This window comes from Microcebus murinus, chromosome 4, assembly GCF_040939455.1.
Source record: "Microcebus murinus isolate Inina chromosome 4, M.murinus_Inina_mat1.0, whole genome shotgun sequence".
NCBI classification, from domain to species: domain Eukaryota; kingdom Metazoa; phylum Chordata; class Mammalia; order Primates; family Cheirogaleidae; genus Microcebus; species Microcebus murinus.
Window position 1 is genome coordinate 51,015,608 of NC_134107.1, and position 16,941 is coordinate 51,032,548.

At 35.5% G+C, this 16,941-nt stretch overlaps 1 protein-coding gene across 2 annotated transcripts in view; it reads left to right on the top strand.

Moving 5' to 3' along the window:
• The first annotated feature begins 4,894 nt into the window (after window positions 1–4,894).
• Window positions 4,895–16,941, top strand: part of RNF141 (ring finger protein 141) — a 38,426-nt gene continuing 26,379 nt past the window's right edge. For both annotated transcript variants that reach the window (XM_076002183.1, XM_012755834.2), the window contains exons 1-3: window positions 4,895–5,231; window positions 12,763–12,956; window positions 16,396–16,504. In XM_076002183.1, the coding sequence (XP_075858298.1) occupies window positions 12,814–12,956; window positions 16,396–16,504 (252 nt within the window). In that variant the 5' untranslated portion in view covers window positions 4,895–5,231; window positions 12,763–12,813. The remainder of the gene's footprint in view (window positions 5,232–12,762; window positions 12,957–16,395; window positions 16,505–16,941) is intronic.

A 16,941-nucleotide genomic window follows, 5' to 3' on the forward strand; every position in this document is an offset into this window, starting at 1 on the left:
AGTTGAGTACTCCACTGTGCATATTCTTTTACATATGAAGACTATCATTTCAGCAATAGTCAACATTGTAAATAATATTAATACTTTTGTACATGATGTCTTATCTACTGAGATGGCTGCCTTTTCCTCCAGCAACCAAAGAATTCTCCAGTCTCTGCTATCCCTGCCAAGTATTATCGCGGGTGCTGCTGGCTGACACCAGCACTGATATACTGGAATTCTGAAGCCACATTGAAATGAAATTGTTGTGTTCAGGCACCTTTACCATGCACATTCATTCCTGTGGAAATCATCTGAATATAGGTGACAGTTGAAGCTACGTGTGTGTGAGCTGTGAATGTTTAAAAATAAGAGCAGAGAGCTGAGAACAAAGCTTGAGTACAAGCTGCAAGAAAGAAGGGATCGATGAGATATAAAAATCTCAAAGTGCAGCATCCTGGAAGATGATGGAGCTTTAATCTTAATTGTAGGTAACTAGTTGTTCCTCTGTGCTCTACACTGATTTAATTAAAAGCAGTATGCATTGTGAGGAAAAGCACTAGACTAGTGGCCAGGAAATCTGGATCCTAACCCAGTTTAATTAACTTGCTCTTTAGTCCTTAGGTAAATAACTTCTCATTTTTGGATCTCAGCTTCCTCACCTGTAGAGGAAGAATGTTGGACCAGATGATTTTTAGACAGTTCTTTCTACTTTATGATTTTATGAATTATACACAGGAAGTTAAAAATGTTTACACTCCATAGCCACTTAGAGTCTTCCTCATATATTCCCACAGTCCTGTCACAGATGTTTAGTGACCTTACAAAAAAGCAAGAGGCATTGGACATGCTTTCACAGAAAAAATATACCATTTCAAAAGTCTCTCCAATTTTTCTGGTCTTCACTACAGGACCACGTTTACTATAATTTTTTTGAAGTCATTGTGTTTTCTTTAACTGGGAAATTCCTATTTAAAAAACGATGAAAATCTGAATATATATTACAAATTACAAGATTCATTGCAAAAATGTCTTTCCTCCTAAAAAGGATTAATTTAGAAGTATCTTCTTCTATAACCCTTACTATTAATATTTATGGTTTCCTACATTTTTCCATACTTTTTTATATGTAAGGAAAATAAAGGTTTCCTTATCCTGCTGTAAAATCACTTCTAAATCACTTCAAAATCACTGCTGCAAAATGATTCCTATTTCAAAATAATTTCTAATCTCTTCTATTATTTTCTTTAGTTGATCCTTATTACTGTCTTGTTCTGTTTTGCCTTCTATTAGTAGCTAATTCATTATGTTTGTGTAAAGTTAAGAAAAAAGCTGTCGTGATGAGAATGAAATATGGGTATGTAGAGATATCATTAATTATACTAATACTAAATTTTAAATATTTTAATCTTGTAGTCTCTCCTTTGTCCAATCCTCACTACACTCTCCATGAGGTATAAAAAGGAGTATTGGTCCCATTTTATAAAATTGAAGGCAAGTTTTCGACACTTTTCCTGACACCCAGGCTCAAATTAGACTGAAATACAAACCCTTTTAACATTTAACTAGCTATGCCTTTTTTAAATAACTTTATTGAGGTATAATTGGCATATAATAAGCTGTAAATAATTAAAATATACAATTTGAGAAGTTATGGCATATATACACCTGTAGAACCACCACCTATAATCAAGAAAATGAACATATCCATCACCCCAAAAAGTTTCCTTCTGCCCTCTTCCTACCTTCCCTCCCATCTCCACCTACCCATTTCCTCAGGGCCCCTTCCCCCATTTCCAGGTGGTCACCTATCTGCATTTTGTCCCTATAGATTCGTTTGGATTTTCTAGAATTTTATATAAATGGAATCACACCATATGTACTACTTGGATGGGGGAGGATCTAGCTTCTTTCACTCAGAATAATTATTTTGAGATTCATTCATGTTATTGAGTATATCAGTTGAGCATTCCTTCTTATTGCTTAGTAGTATTCCATTATATGACTATACTGCAATTTATTTTCCATTCATCTATTGATGGACATTTGGGTTGCTTCCAGTTTGTGCCTATTACAAAAAATGCTATGAATATTCATGTACAAGTCTTTGTGTGGACATATATGTTCATTTCTTTGGAGTAAATACCTAGGAATGAAATGGGTGGATTGTGTAGTAGGTATATATTTAGATTTTTTAATAGCCAAACTCTTTTCCAGAATGGTTGTATCATTTTACACTCCCAACATGAGTATATAAGAATTGCAGTTGTTCCACATCCTACAACACTTGATACAATCAGTGCTTTTCATTTTAGCCATTCTAGTGGCTAGGGTGTACAGTGATTGTAATTCAAACTTGCAGTCCTCTAATGATTAATGATATTAAGCATCATTAATCTTTTTTGGCAAAACGTTCAAATCTTTTGCCTATGTTTAAAAATTAGGTTGTTTGTCTTCTTACTGAATTGTAATAGTTCTTTATAAATTCCAGTTAGAAGTCCTCTGTCAAATATATGTTTTTCAAATACTTTCTCCAAGTCTGTGGCTTGCCTTTTCATTTTCTTTTTTTCTTTCTCTTTTTTTCTCCTGCCAAATTAAGCAGAACCTTTTCATTTTCTTAACAGTCTTTTTAAAAGCAGAGTGTTTAACTTTGATGAAGTACAGTTTATCATTTTTTTCTTTTACATTTTGTGCTTTTTATGTGCCATGTTTAAGAAATCTTTACCAAATCCAAGGTCACTGAGATTTTTTTTCCTGTTTTCTTCTAAAAGTTTATCATTTTAGCTCTTACATTTAGGTCTATGATTCATTTTTAGTTAATTTTTATATATGGTATGAGAAAAGGACCAGGGTTCTTTTTTTTTTTTTTTTTTTTGGCATATGCCATCCAATTTTTCCAGCTTTGTTTGTTAAAAAGATTATCCTCGACCCCACTTAATTGCCTTGGATTATTTATTTAAAATCAATTAATCATATATGTGTTGATGTACCTCTGGGTTCCCTTCTGTTCCATTACTTTTTTTGTCTATCTTTACACTTATATCACACTGTGTTGATTTCTGTAGCTCTTATAATAAGCCTTGAAATAAGACACTGTAAATCCCCAAACTGGTTTTCTTGATCACAGTCTTGGCTACCCTAGGTCCTTCGCATTTCCATACAAATTTTAGAATCAGCTTGGCAATTTCCACAAGAAGAAACTGCTAGCATTTTTATTGGAATTTCCTTGAATCTACAGACCAATTTAGACAGAAATGGTAACTTTAAAATATTGAATGTTTTGATCCATGAACATGATGTATCTCTATTTAGGCCTTCTTTAATTTCTTTCAACAGTATTTTATAGTTTTCAGTATACATGTCTTTCACATCTTTGGTCAGAATTTCCAGGAAGTATTTCTTTTCTTTTTTTCTCTTTTTCTCTTTTTCTTTTTCTTTTTTTTTGGCTGCTAAATGATATTTTTAAAATTTCGATTTCTAATTGTTCATTGCTAGTATACAGAAATACAACTGATTTTTGTATATTGATTTGGTATCCCACAACTTTTGGTAACCTCATTTATTTGTTCTAGTAGCTTTTTTGTAGTATTACATAGTATTTTCTTATGCAAATAAATGCAGTGTTACATCTTCCTATCCAACCTGGATGCCTTTTATCTCTTTGTCTTATTTCACTGACTACAACCTACAATATAATGTTTAATTGATGGCAATTTTTACAGAGTAATATTCCTGATTCCCAGGCTCACATTAGGCTGAACTACAGGACCTTTTTGAATTTAATTAGGTATTTTTTGGAATTTACCAAATCATTATTTATACTTCATTTTAAACTTTTCACTTTTCCAGTGTTCAAATATTCATTAAATACTTAAATATTGCAGAGACAGGAGGATCACTTGAGACCAGGAGTTTGATACCAGCCTGAGCAACATAGTGAGACTCCCATCTGTACAACAAAAGAAAAATTAAGTTCAAATATTGAACAACTACTATGTGCCAGGCACTGTGCTGGTTGTCAGGGAGAAAATGATGCACAGATTTGCAAGGTGCACAGGTGCAAGCACTGATGAAGTCTTGCCATATTACTGAGGAAGTTTAACAGTTAAAAGCACAGGCTCAGGGTTCAGTTGGCTTGGGTTTAAATGTTTCTTCTCCTTTCTGGTTGTTTGACGTTGGAAAAGTTAATTGACTTTTCTAAGCCTGTTTCTTCATCTGTAAAATGAGAGTATTAATAATACCTACTCACAGGATTGCTGTGAGTATTAAATATAATAATTAATATCTTAAAATCCTTAGAACAAGTTTTGATACACAATAAATGGTCAATAAATATTATCTATTATTAGAGGGCAAAATTAGTTCTTCACAGGGTAAATTTACAAATGACTGGTGAAGGATGGGTGTCGAAACATTAAGCATAAGAAGCCGTTTCATTTAGCTGCTAAGCACAGAGGCAACAGTGTTAGCGAAACCTAGATTTAAATCCTTGCTCTGCTGTTTACTGGCTGTTTGTCTTTGAGCAAACTATTAATACTTAAACAACAGCCAAGCCTGTGAAGTGCCTAGTGCAGTCTTTGGCACACAACAGATGTGTAATGGACAACAATTACTGACTCAGATGTCCTGTAAAGCAATAGTATCACCAACTTGTATTCATAATAATAATAATAACTCATTTATTAAAGCTTACCGTTTTGGACCCTTTGTTAGTTACTTTCGATACATTCTCTTTTATGCTTAACAACCCAGCTAGGTGAGCACAATCGGCTTCATTTTATGAGTGTAGCTATCATCAGTGGGAGGTTGGAGGCCCGGTAAGCGGTGGCTTGGAAACCAACCCTTGCCCACATAGGGGCTCGCAGTGTGGCATCTGTCGCCAGCTGGGCGCTCCACTTTCCGCTCCGGAGATGGCGCCGGGAGAGCCATGGAGTCCCTACTCTAGGAGCCTGCCAGGCGACACCTCTCCCGCAGCCACTTGGGCAAAGCCCTCTCCTTGTCCTTCGCCGCCACCTCTCCGCTCTCAGATGGCTCTCGGGGACCGACAGTCCACGCGAGTAGCGAAGTGTGTGAGTAGTGAGGGCTTCTAGAGAGGAACTTTCCGCCACCGTCTCCTGGCAACGCGGCGGGGGCGGGGCTTGCGTCACTGAGGTGCGACCGGGTCACGGAGCAAGCAGCGGCCGCTTGGAGGTCTGAGCGGCTAGCGGAAACGGTGCTGGTTGCCGCCTGGTGGGCGATGCCTTGAGCCTTGGGTGAGCTCCGCAGCGCCGTCCTTTCGCAGTGTCCCTTCCTGGCAGCTCTACGCCCCCGGGGCTGGGAGTAGAAGCCCCGGCCAGGCCTCGACTGCCAGGCCGGCTTCAGAAAGGAGATAGGCCCCGCCCTCCTTTCCAGGCCTCGGCTTACAGCTCAGGGCTGGCTTGGGAGGCCCTTTTGTGGGCGCCCGTCTCCCCAGCCTGACGGTTTCCAGTTGCCCGGGGTGGAGGCGGCCTGTCTCGCTTTGGGGGTGGTTCTGGGGGACCTGGAGAGAGTTTTTCCTCCTCGAGCCCAGAACGTTTTTTTGAATATTGCCGCCGGCGCAGTCAGTCGGCCACGGGAATTAGCTGTTGGTTAAAAGTCCAGGTGCGCTTGAGGAGGGGCTGAGGCGGTGAAGGAAGCGCTAACGGGAAGGTTGCCTGCGACGTTGCGTCCCCAAGGTGCCGGACGCTCCAGTTAAGAAAATCTGTGCCTGGGACGATAGCTCAGAAATGGCTAAGTCAATCTGCTTAGCCAGCCCCACATTTCTAAATTAGCCTAGGCTGCTATCCTCCCAAATCCCCTTCCCTTGTCAAAAACCAGCTGCTACCTTGAGACCTGGCTGAGAAGGGGAAAAAAAGTTTTCTTGCTATTAATAATTGTATTGATTACACAGAAGGAACAGAGAAGCCTTCTTTGTTAGTTGTGGAAGTTATTCCTTCAGTTGTCTCGTGTTACAAAATATGGATTTGTGATTATTGTTGAAATTCATCCCAACCCCCTTATTATTTGGAATTTATGTGTACTTTTGTATTCTGACCCTGCCCTGTTCATGGTGTCATGATTTAGTTCTTTCCTCTGTCGTATTTATGAAGTTGCTGGAACACTTTCAATTGTTTGTAATTCTTAACATCTTCAGCACAAGGTTACTCGTTTTTACTCCCCTCTGCCGATTCTTCTTGCTATGAAATGAGCTCCAACTATTTAGCATTTTGTCTGGGGTATGAGCTGCCACGGACCAACCATCCTTAGTCGCTTCTATATTGAAGTCACCCCTCTGAGAAGTGATGCTTCCTAAATTTAGAACTCAAAAATAGTATAGTTTTCTCCTTTCAAGTTGTCTGGCTTGAAAGGAGACAGTTCAGTTCCTAAATAGTTTTCTCCAGAACATGGTTGTATATTTCAAAAATATGTTAGTTAGTTCTTTGTCATTTGGTGTGAGTTTTATATTTAATTGTGTGTAGCCTGGTGCTTCTTGGTTCACGGCTAAATACTAACACGTTCCTTCCCCTTCCCCCCAAGAAGGCAAGGAAGGTCCAGAGAACATTCTAGTGTATTTTTTGAAAATATGAAATGTATTTAGTAAACACACTGGTACTGTTAGAAATCCATATTTTTAATCTCCTAGTACTCTATCCTTTTGTAGTTTTTCTTTCTATATATTTTTTTTCTAATTAAAATCTTTGAGCCCAGAACAAGCATTCCAGACTCTGTAGTGACTCTGGCCTAATTGTTTCACTATTTATCTGTTACAACTGTTAATGTCTTGTCTTGAAAAATAGCTGATATCTGCTTACAGATCTAGAGTTTGAGTAAGCAATGAGTAATAAAGTAAATAGTATCCGTAGGGATCTAGTCAGTAGCACTTGGTATTTATTGCTTGTGTTAAAGTTAACAATGAAAACAGTGATTATTTCAATTCATTATTTCTAAGTGAAGATGATGCAGAATTTGAAGGAGAACAAGTTTCAGAGAAGTTTTCTAAATATTACAGTACAGTACTTGTCATTTAGTCATCTTGTTGCACTTTCATACTTTTCAGTTTTGCTTTAATCCTTTTATGAATGGATTATGGTTTAAGTTTTTAGGTATTTTTTTGTATATTTTGTTTGGTGGTTTTTGCTAATTACCCATGGTGTGATTTTTATATTTTTATAAGGAATATTTGAACTGCAACAATTCATTTATTAGTAAAAACTGATCAATTGTACCACCCACTAGAGAATGTGGCATTTTTGGAATCCTTGATGTTCTTGTGAGTTTCAAAATAATAGTTCTTTATTTAGAAAAATCCTTCAAATGCTTTTTAAGAATACATTTTTATCTTGCTAAAAAAGACTGTGTTATAGGTGGCACAAGAGTATGAGAGCTACTAGTTCTTTGAGAGTTCTTTACCAGAGATTTTTTTGCTGAATTTTATGCTAATGGTTTACAAATTATGTTCCTATTGCAATACTACTGTTCTATAATCTAGAGATATATTTTGTTAATATCAAATAATGTTTCCCAATTTATATAAGCATTAATTTAATGATCATTCAGTTAACATTGTGTGCCTGTGTATCTGCTAGAAGAGAGACTACAGCTGCTCTCCACAAGAAGCTCACAGAGAGGGCTGGTCAAGTGACTTAACAGATGTTGTATGCTATGACAAAAGGATGTGCAGTCACCAAACAAGGACACTGAAAAAGATGTGGCCGGTGACTAGAGTATGGCCTCAAAAGTTTTTATGAACATGCATTCTTTAACTGTGGTTTTATATTGTATAGATCACAGTCATATTTTTATTTAATATCCACATAGTGGTAGATGTTAATATTTATCAATATTTTACAGTTTTCAAAATAAACCATAATTTCCAGCCCCTTCCTCCTGAGCCAGGTTGAGAACCCATTGTTAAGGTGCTCTTGGGTAGTCTCTAGATCAGAAGTGGGGAACTTTTTCATGTTTGAAGGCTGGATTAATTTAGCTGTTACCAAATAAGGCTACATTCAAGAAACTTCAATTAGATATACTTAAAAGTGTACGTTTTATAAAAATCTACTGTGTACTTAATAATTTCAAAAAATGAAAACCATTTGTTAAAGTTAACTAACCTTTTAATGACTTTGTCATGTCTGCTTTTTGTTGGAAAGCATTTGAATATTTAGTTGCAGCATGGAAGTCTGTGGTTTCACTTGATCCTATAGATGGGTATCAGTCATTTGTGACCTTAAGCTTAGGTGTCTTGATTTGGGTTAGGTAGGAGAATGTAGATTCACAGCAATAAGTGGTTGAAGAGCAAGAAAGCATTTTTCAGGCATGTTGCCAGATGTGTGGGTATTCTGCATTTTTCCATATTTCAATTGGATCTTTCTTAGCATCAAACAATGACTTTAAAGTGTCATCTACTGAGAGCTAAATCAATTCCATGTGTAGTTCTTTAGGTGCCTTGGTGATAATCAATTAGGTGAGGCAGAAATGCTAATTTGAGTGTGATGTTATGATTGTCAAAGTCTGTGAACCTTTCATTGTATTCTTCAATTAATAGGTCTATAACAGCTGCCTGTTCTTCAAGTGGTTTGCATATATTATCCTGCTCATCAGTGACCTTTGCTAACTGGGAAAAATGTTCATCTGAAATTTCCTTTCCAAGCTTTTTTCAAAATGCTTGAATTTTTTATTTTTTGCCACATTTCATATATAGACGTAGTTTTACCTTGCAAAGAAATATTCAAGCCGTTTGGATTTGACATGATATCACATAGAAATGCTGCATTCCTATAGAAATCATCTTTCAGTAATTCACATTGCTGATTCTAATATTCATAAAATTTAGCTGTTCTCCCAGAAATAAAATTTTGACTGAAGAGTGTCCTGCGATAGCCAACACACTTTGGAATGATATGGCAAATCTACACAATACCTCATTGTTCAAGTTTAGCATGTTATGAAACCAATGATGCCCTGGAGCATTTGCAGGAATATAGTTAACAAGACTTATAACCTGTTGCAAAGTGTCACTTAAAATAGTAACTTTAGCACAGAAATTTTGCTGATGCAAGATACAAAAAAATAAATGACAGCATCTGGATCTGTTAATACTTTTTTTTTTTTACCTGTGCAATAAACCCCTCATGTTTTCCTGTCATGGAAGTTGCACCATCTGTACACACATTCACTAAATTTACCAAATTCAGTTCAACTTCATGATATTTATCTTGAAAGTTGTTGAAGATACCGATTCTCCGTGTTCTGCTTGCAAGAGTGCCCAAAGCGAGCAACGCTTCATAGCAAAGGAAATCTTCTGTTATGACCCCAATGAAGTATAAAATCTGCACTGAGTCAATAATATCAGTTGATTCATCCAAAGTGATTGAATAATATATATTTACCTTTTCAAGTATTGCATGAAGTTGTTAAGTTGAAGGCCATTTCATGCTGCTGATCAATTATGGTTCTCCTTGAAAGAGAGGCAGTTTGTACTTTGAAACGTTATCAGGGTCTAAACATCCTCCTGTAACTTCTCCAGTGCATTCTTTCACGATATCTACATCACTGAATGGCTTCCCTTTTTCCTTGACTATATAAGCTACCTTGTAAGTTGTTTCGGTGAGTGGCATTATTTCCAGGTCTCATTACTGCTTCAAAGAATTGTCTTTGCTTTTGCGTTTCATCTTTTAATTTCTGCAATACAACTGTAGGTGCCTCTTCCTCTAATTTAAAATATTTGTGGTCCTTATGAGTGTTATAATGCTGATGAGCATTGAATTTCTGTTGATATTTCTTTAGCAGAAACAATATAATATTGCAAGTCCCAATCCTTATTAAAAAATTTGTTTTCTTTCTTCAGTATTCTCTTGGTCATCTTTGACATGATGGGCTGATAAGCAGACAGAATGTTTAAAAAACTGTCAAGCTGTGCAGCTATTCACAAATTTCACCTCAAACAGAAACACAATGCATCATTGTGAAAAGTTAATAACAGACTGGGGTACTTGACCCCTATAAACTCTCACCAACCAGCCTTGTGCAGTAGTGGCACCAGTCAGGTGGGGGAAGTTAGAACTAAATCATGAGTATAGCAGCTGTCAATTTAACCCTTATGCCTTACTGATGTTCTAATTATGCCTGTCAATCTGGGAGGATTATTTTGTTGAAACTTATTTTTATTCTTTGGTATTTTAAATATGTTTATTTTAAAAATAAAAATATAAAATATGAACAAAAATGTATTAAGAAAAATAAAAGGATTTGTTCTGTAAAATTTGGATTCAGTCTAATGGCTTCACTTAAGGACCTAGAAGGCCATAGGTAGCCTTAAGGCTACAGGTTCCCCACCCCTGCTTTAGAGACCTCCTCTAAGCTAAGATCTTTAATTGTTTCTCTTTGAATACAGTTGTTATAAATCCACTTGGCTATATTTAGAATATACAATTTTGCTTTCAGAGATTTTGTGTTTTTTTTGGTGACCTGGATCTTCCTCAATAACTTCTTTTCATTTACTTCTATCATATGATATTTATTATTGCTAAGTAGGCTCACATTCAAAATAGTAATTATTGAGTTTTTATTTTCTTACTACAATTGTACTTCTATACTTAAGGTAACTAAAAGAATAAACTTCAAACATAGTACATTAAATTTTAATACTAAAAGCAAAATTTACATATTTATGGCTATCAACTTTATATTTTAAAGTTGTATATTTTAAAGTTATAAATTTATTTTTGATTAAATGGTAAAGCAAGTTTCCTGCCAAAACTTTTCCTATAAAATTATTTCTATTTCATCTGGTTTATATGATAGGGGTAGTAATTTGGGTGAAATAAAATGATAGTCTTTGATGGGTAAAGTAGAATTTCTTGGGGAACTGGATTTTTGGGGGGCATTGCTTTTTTGATACATGCTAGAGGTACATATTTTGGGGGTACATGTGATAATTTGATACATTCATATGATCAAATCAAGGTAATTGGGATATCACCTTAAATATTTATCTTTATGCTAGGAACATTTGAATTCTCTTCTAGCTATATTGAAATGTACCGTCTGCTGGGTGTGATGGCTCACGCCTGTAATCCTAGCATTCTGGGAGGCCGAGGATTGCTTGAGGTCCGGAGTTCAAAACCAGCCTGAGCAAGAGTGAGGCCCCGTCTCTACTATAAATAGAAGGAAATTAATTGGCCAACTAATATATATAGAAAAAATTAGCCGGGCATGGTGGTGCATGACTGTAGTCCCAGCTACTCGGGAGGCTGAGGCAGGAGGATTGCTTGAGCCCAGGAGTTTGAGGTTGCTGTGAGCTAGGCTGACGCCACAGCACTCACTCTAGCCTGGGCAACAAAGTGAGACTGTCTCAAAAAAAAAAAAAGAAATGTACCATCAATTAATGTTAACTATAGTCACTCTACTGATCCATCGAATACCATGTCTTGTTTCTTCTAAGTGTATATTCGTACCCATTGAGCACGTTAATTTAACCTCTGTGTGCCTGTTTCCTCAACTATCCTGGTCCTTCATGTAATAAAATGGTTATTATTGGGATTTAAATGACCAATTCATGAATATATGGATAGTGTTTAGAAGAATGTGTTACACAATGGAAATGACTGATAAATATTGGCTACGTTTACTATTAGTAGTAGTAGTATTGAATAGGGATTTTGACATTCGGTTATTGAATCACTATGGACAAATACTAAAAATTTAGCTTACTTTCTATTTTAACCAGATTTTCAATGCTCACTAGTCTTGCAGATCATTATTTACCAAAGAAAAAGCGCTATCTAGAATAAACACATACAGCTCTTCTCTAGTCACAATACATAAAATTGTATCTTTTCAAACTTTAGAGTAAGTAGTTATGAAATAAATATCTTGTGATTAAATTTTAAAGTCAATTTAACAAATTATTGATCTATAATGATAATAGATTGTTAAAGTTAGTGATCTAACCTTTGAACTATATTTATATTTAGAAAACGAGTTATATAAACTCTAAAAACACCTAAAGGAGTTAAAGAGCAAAAGAGCTGCATTTTTCTTAGAAGAAAGTATGAGGTGGTTAAATTATCTAACATTTTAATTTTCTTAGGTTTTTTTCAAACCAGAAGTCTAATTTGTATATATTTTTAAATTAAAAATAAGTTGCATATTTACAAATACAGTAATTCAACAAATTTTTTTTAGCTGCTATAATTATATTGTGAGTATATCATAGAGAGTAAGACTGTGAACACTAGAATCTGGAAAACACAAGTTCAGAGTTCACTTCCACCACTTAGAACTGTGTATGTCACTTAACTCCATTTCCTTATCTGTAAAATAGGGATATAATGTCTACCTCTTAGGATTATTGTAAGAACTAAACAACATAATATATGGAAAATAGTTTGGAGTCTGACACATAAGCAGTCAGGAAATATTAGGAAAATTATATAAGGTAGAAAAACTTTGTCTTAAATATAGTCACTTGAATGTCTCTGCAAGTGTGTGTGTGTGAGTGTTAATGGTTTTTGATGTGGCAAAATTATAGAAATTAGAGGTTCATCGCCCTCCCAATAATATCTGGGTAAATCCTGTTTCCTCATTTAGCTATGTGAATCTGAAAAACCAGAAATATAAATCTTCACTTTAAAAATATAGCTATTTGAATAAATTCTACAGTAGACTCATGTAAGTTTACTCAACTCTCACTTAAAGCTATTACTAGTTCTTTACTTTTTGAAGAATAGGTATATTGCTGTTTTTATATTATATATAAAAGTAACTTTTATGTATATTTGACAGAAACTATGTGAAGCAACGCTCTTTCTGGATTTCGAAAGACATCATTTCATCATGGGACAGCAAATTTCGGATCAGACACAGTTGGTTATTAGCAAGTTACCAGAAAAAGTAGCAAAACACATCACATTGGTTCGGGAAAGTGGCTCCTTAACTTATGAAGAATTTCTTGGAAGAGTGGCTGAGCTTAATGATGTGTAAGCCTTGATCTTTTTTTATCTTTTCTCCCCATGACATATGCCCTGTATGTCATGGCTGTGTAAGAGGTAACCAGAGGTATTGATTAGTAAGAGTTAATGTTTTCAACAGCAGTTAGCAAATATTTGAGTGCCCATCATAAGTAGACTTTCTATGTAGCTTTTTAAAAATATGTAATGGAAACAGAAGAGATGAGAGGAACTTAAAATGAATTTGCAACACAGAGCACAGGCATATTGAAGCAATTCTAAAATACAACACAGCACAACATCTCAGCAATTGTATACTAATCGACTCTTGTTGGAAAACACTGAAGGAATGCATAACAGAAGGGAATATGCCAAGCAGCCACTCTAGAGAAAGACTCCTAAGATAGTCAAAGATAGCACTGAGAAGGTTTCTATACATCAATTAATTCATATATATATATGTTTATGTATCTTTTGTGTTTGTTTGCTGAGCCATTATTTTTCCAAAGAAATACATATATAATAATAGGTCATTTCTATAACAGGTATATTTCATTTGTTAATATTTTCTAATTAGCTAACACCTTTAAATCCCTACTTAACTCTTGAATAAATTTCTACGATGGGATGTAAATTTTTCTGCTTTCTTAAAAAACATACCTAATAGAACTTAGTCTTTTCTTTGCAAATTTATTCTTTATTATATCAGTTTTTATATTGATCTGTATAGAAGATATTATGATAAACTATACAGTCTGGGACCTGAATTGTCCCAGACTGCTATGCTTTTTAAATATTACTTTCTTTGCTGTTTGCTTTCTCCCCTAGTGACAGGTGTACAGATGTCACTTCTTTGTATTAAATCTTCCTCTAGCAGCATCCACATCTACCTTTCTTTACACACACACACACATACACACTCATTCACACTATCCTCCTGGAAGTATAATTAGAACTTAGTGGATTTGCCTCTTAAATGAGATCTTAAAGTGTCTCTATTTAGTGTCTTCATTTTAGCTAACATTCACTGAGCACATATTATGTATAAGGCACCTCTGCTGAGGGTTGGACATTTTAACTGAGGCCTAAATTGATTACTCAAGTAGCTGTCTGAGTCGCAAGCTTTTCCCACTATCCCACAGTACCTCTCCTTAAACCCCCCAAAAAGGCCAAGTAAAATCACCTAGCAGTCCAGGACCACTTAGTTAGTATATAAACTTACAATATTGTAGTCACTACTAATAGCTTAGGGTAAGATATATGAACCTACTACCTAGGCTTTATGACAGCTGTGGTAGGTAATAAGAGACAGTTGGCAATCTGGAACACGTTAGGTAAATTTGAAATATTATCTTTATGAACATGGTTAGAGACAATTGTTATTAGCCAGTTGTAAAGAATAAAGATTATCTTACAAGTTAAAGTTATCATAGAAGATGATTTCTTTTGAGAACACTGGATTTCATTCATTAAAAAAACACCTGTATGAAGGTAAATATATACAAATACTTAGAAAATAAACTAGAAGGATACACATTAACCTATATCCAGTGCTTGTCTATAGGTCAGGAAATGGTGAGAACAGAGAGCAGTGAGGGAGATTTTACATTTTGCTGTGTGTTGATGTATTATCTGATCTTTTATTATAAAAATGTAGTCATAGGTTTTTAAATTCTAGCATTTTACTTATTTTTTAAAATCATCCAAATAGGAGTATTTGAAGCATTACTTCTGGGACCATATTCTTAAGGAATAAAATAGGATTGTGAATTTAATAATATCATAAGAGTGGAATGCTTTGTTATGTTTATGGTTCCTACTCTTGTGAGGAGTAATCAATGCCATTTACTATCCTTTTACAGCCTTGGAATTTTTATATATAAACCCAATCTATTATATAAAATTTTGCCTTTTAGCCTAAAGATACAAGTATTGGATAAAATGTGCCCTATGGAATCGTCCACAAGCTAAACTTGCTGTGTAATACAGAGATGATGATAAAGAATATCTTCTTTTTATGTATTTAGCACAGGACACTTCTGACTGATTTTGGTTCCTAAAACCAATTCCCATGAGTCAGAGTTGGGTGTTTCACAAGTGCAATGCTCTCTGAGAACTGCAAAGTTAAACTTACAGAGAAGAAGTATGGCTTGGTAGCTAGAAAACAGAACTGATCTCAAATTCCTGGCCTCAAGCAATTCTCCTGCCTCAGGCATGAGCCACCACACTCAGCCTAGAAAACAGAACTGGAAACTGACACAGCTGAAATATTTTCACTTAAAGACTTTGTTTCCTAAGACTAGTTGCTTAATTTTTTTTTTTTTTTTTTTTTTTTTTTTTTTTTTTTTTTTTTTTTTTGAGACAGAGTCTCACTCTGTTGCCGGGGCTAGAGTGCCATGGCATCAGCTTAGCTCACAGCAACCGCAACCTCCCGGGCTCAAGCAATCCTACCGCCTCATCCTTCTGTTGCTAGAACTACAGGCATGCGCCACCATGCCTGGCTAATTTTTTTTCATATATATATATATATATATTTTTTTTTTTTAGTTGTCCAGCTAATTTGTTTCTATTTTTTTAGTAGAGACGGTGTCTCGATCTTGCTCAGGCTGGTCTCGAACTCCTGAGCTCAAACTATCTGCCTGCCTCGGCCTCCCAGAGTGCTAGGATTACAGGTGTGAGCCACGACCCCTGGCCTAGTTGCTTAATTTTTGATGGCTTCATCTTATATAGCTGTAAGTCACTTAGTTGAGTATGATATTCCCACTGGTTAGAGAAAAATGTTAGTAATGATAAAAGGGAACTGCAATACTTAAGTATATCTTTGAACTGATTTAAAGGTGTTAATAGCATGATATTGAATTATCTTCTAAAAGTGTTATATTTTTATATTAGAATGCCCTGGGTCTCAAAGTTACTCTGCTAGAGGAGGACAGTAAGAGCTATAATTAAAGTATCTCAAATCATTTGTTTAACTTGACCCAGCCCCAAATTATCTAGAAAACAAAAACTTTCAAAGAGATGTGTTAATGTTGTTTAAACAAGGACTCAACCAAGAGCAAGATTTTTTCATGCTTTATATACATTAAGGCAATAGTCAAAATTTGGATAACTGAAACTAGCCAAGCTTTTTTTAAAGTACCTGATTTCTTAGACTTGTTTTTGCTAAATGTCTTTGTTAGAAATTAAAGACCATTGAGATATAGATATGACAAAAAGATTTATAAATATCATTCTACTAAGCTGTTGACTTTAAAAACCTTGGAAATTAAATTTTATGTTTATGTTCAAAACATGTCCTATCCCTGTTTTTAAGAATCTAGTTGTTACAATCATTGTTATTATTTCTCTTTATGTGTTTTCTTCATATTTCCTTCTCAATGTTTGAAAGTGTTTCTTGAATCTGGTTACATAGTGCTATTATTATATATGACTTGTCATAAAATTTGCATATGCATTTGTGTCTTTTCAGAACTGCTAAAGTGGCCTCTGGCCAGGAAAAACATCTTCTCTTTGAGGTACAACCTGGATCTGATTCCTCTGCCTTTTGGAAAGTGGTTGTACGGGTGGTCTGTACCAAGGTGAGACTGATAGAGACTTCCACTTCTAAGCTTAAACTATTTTTGTGGTTTGAACCACTTTGAAATGTAAAATGATATAGATACAAATGTTAATAATTTGTTGGAGTTTTTTTTGTTTTGTTTTGGTTTGTTTTGAAACAGAGTCTCACTTTGTTGCCCAGGCTAGAGTGAGTGCCATGGCGTCAGCCTAGCTCACAGCAACCTGAAACTCCTGAGTTCAAGCAATCCTACTGCCTCAGCCTCCCGAGTGGCTGGGACTACAGTCATGCGCCACCATGCCTGGCTCATTTTTTCTATATATATTAGTTAGCCAATTAATTTCCTTCTATTTATAGTAGAGATGGGGCCTCACTCTTGCTCAGGCTGGTTTCGAACTCCTGACCTTGAGCAATCCACCCACCTCGGCTTCCCAGAGTGCTAGGATTACAGGTGTGAGC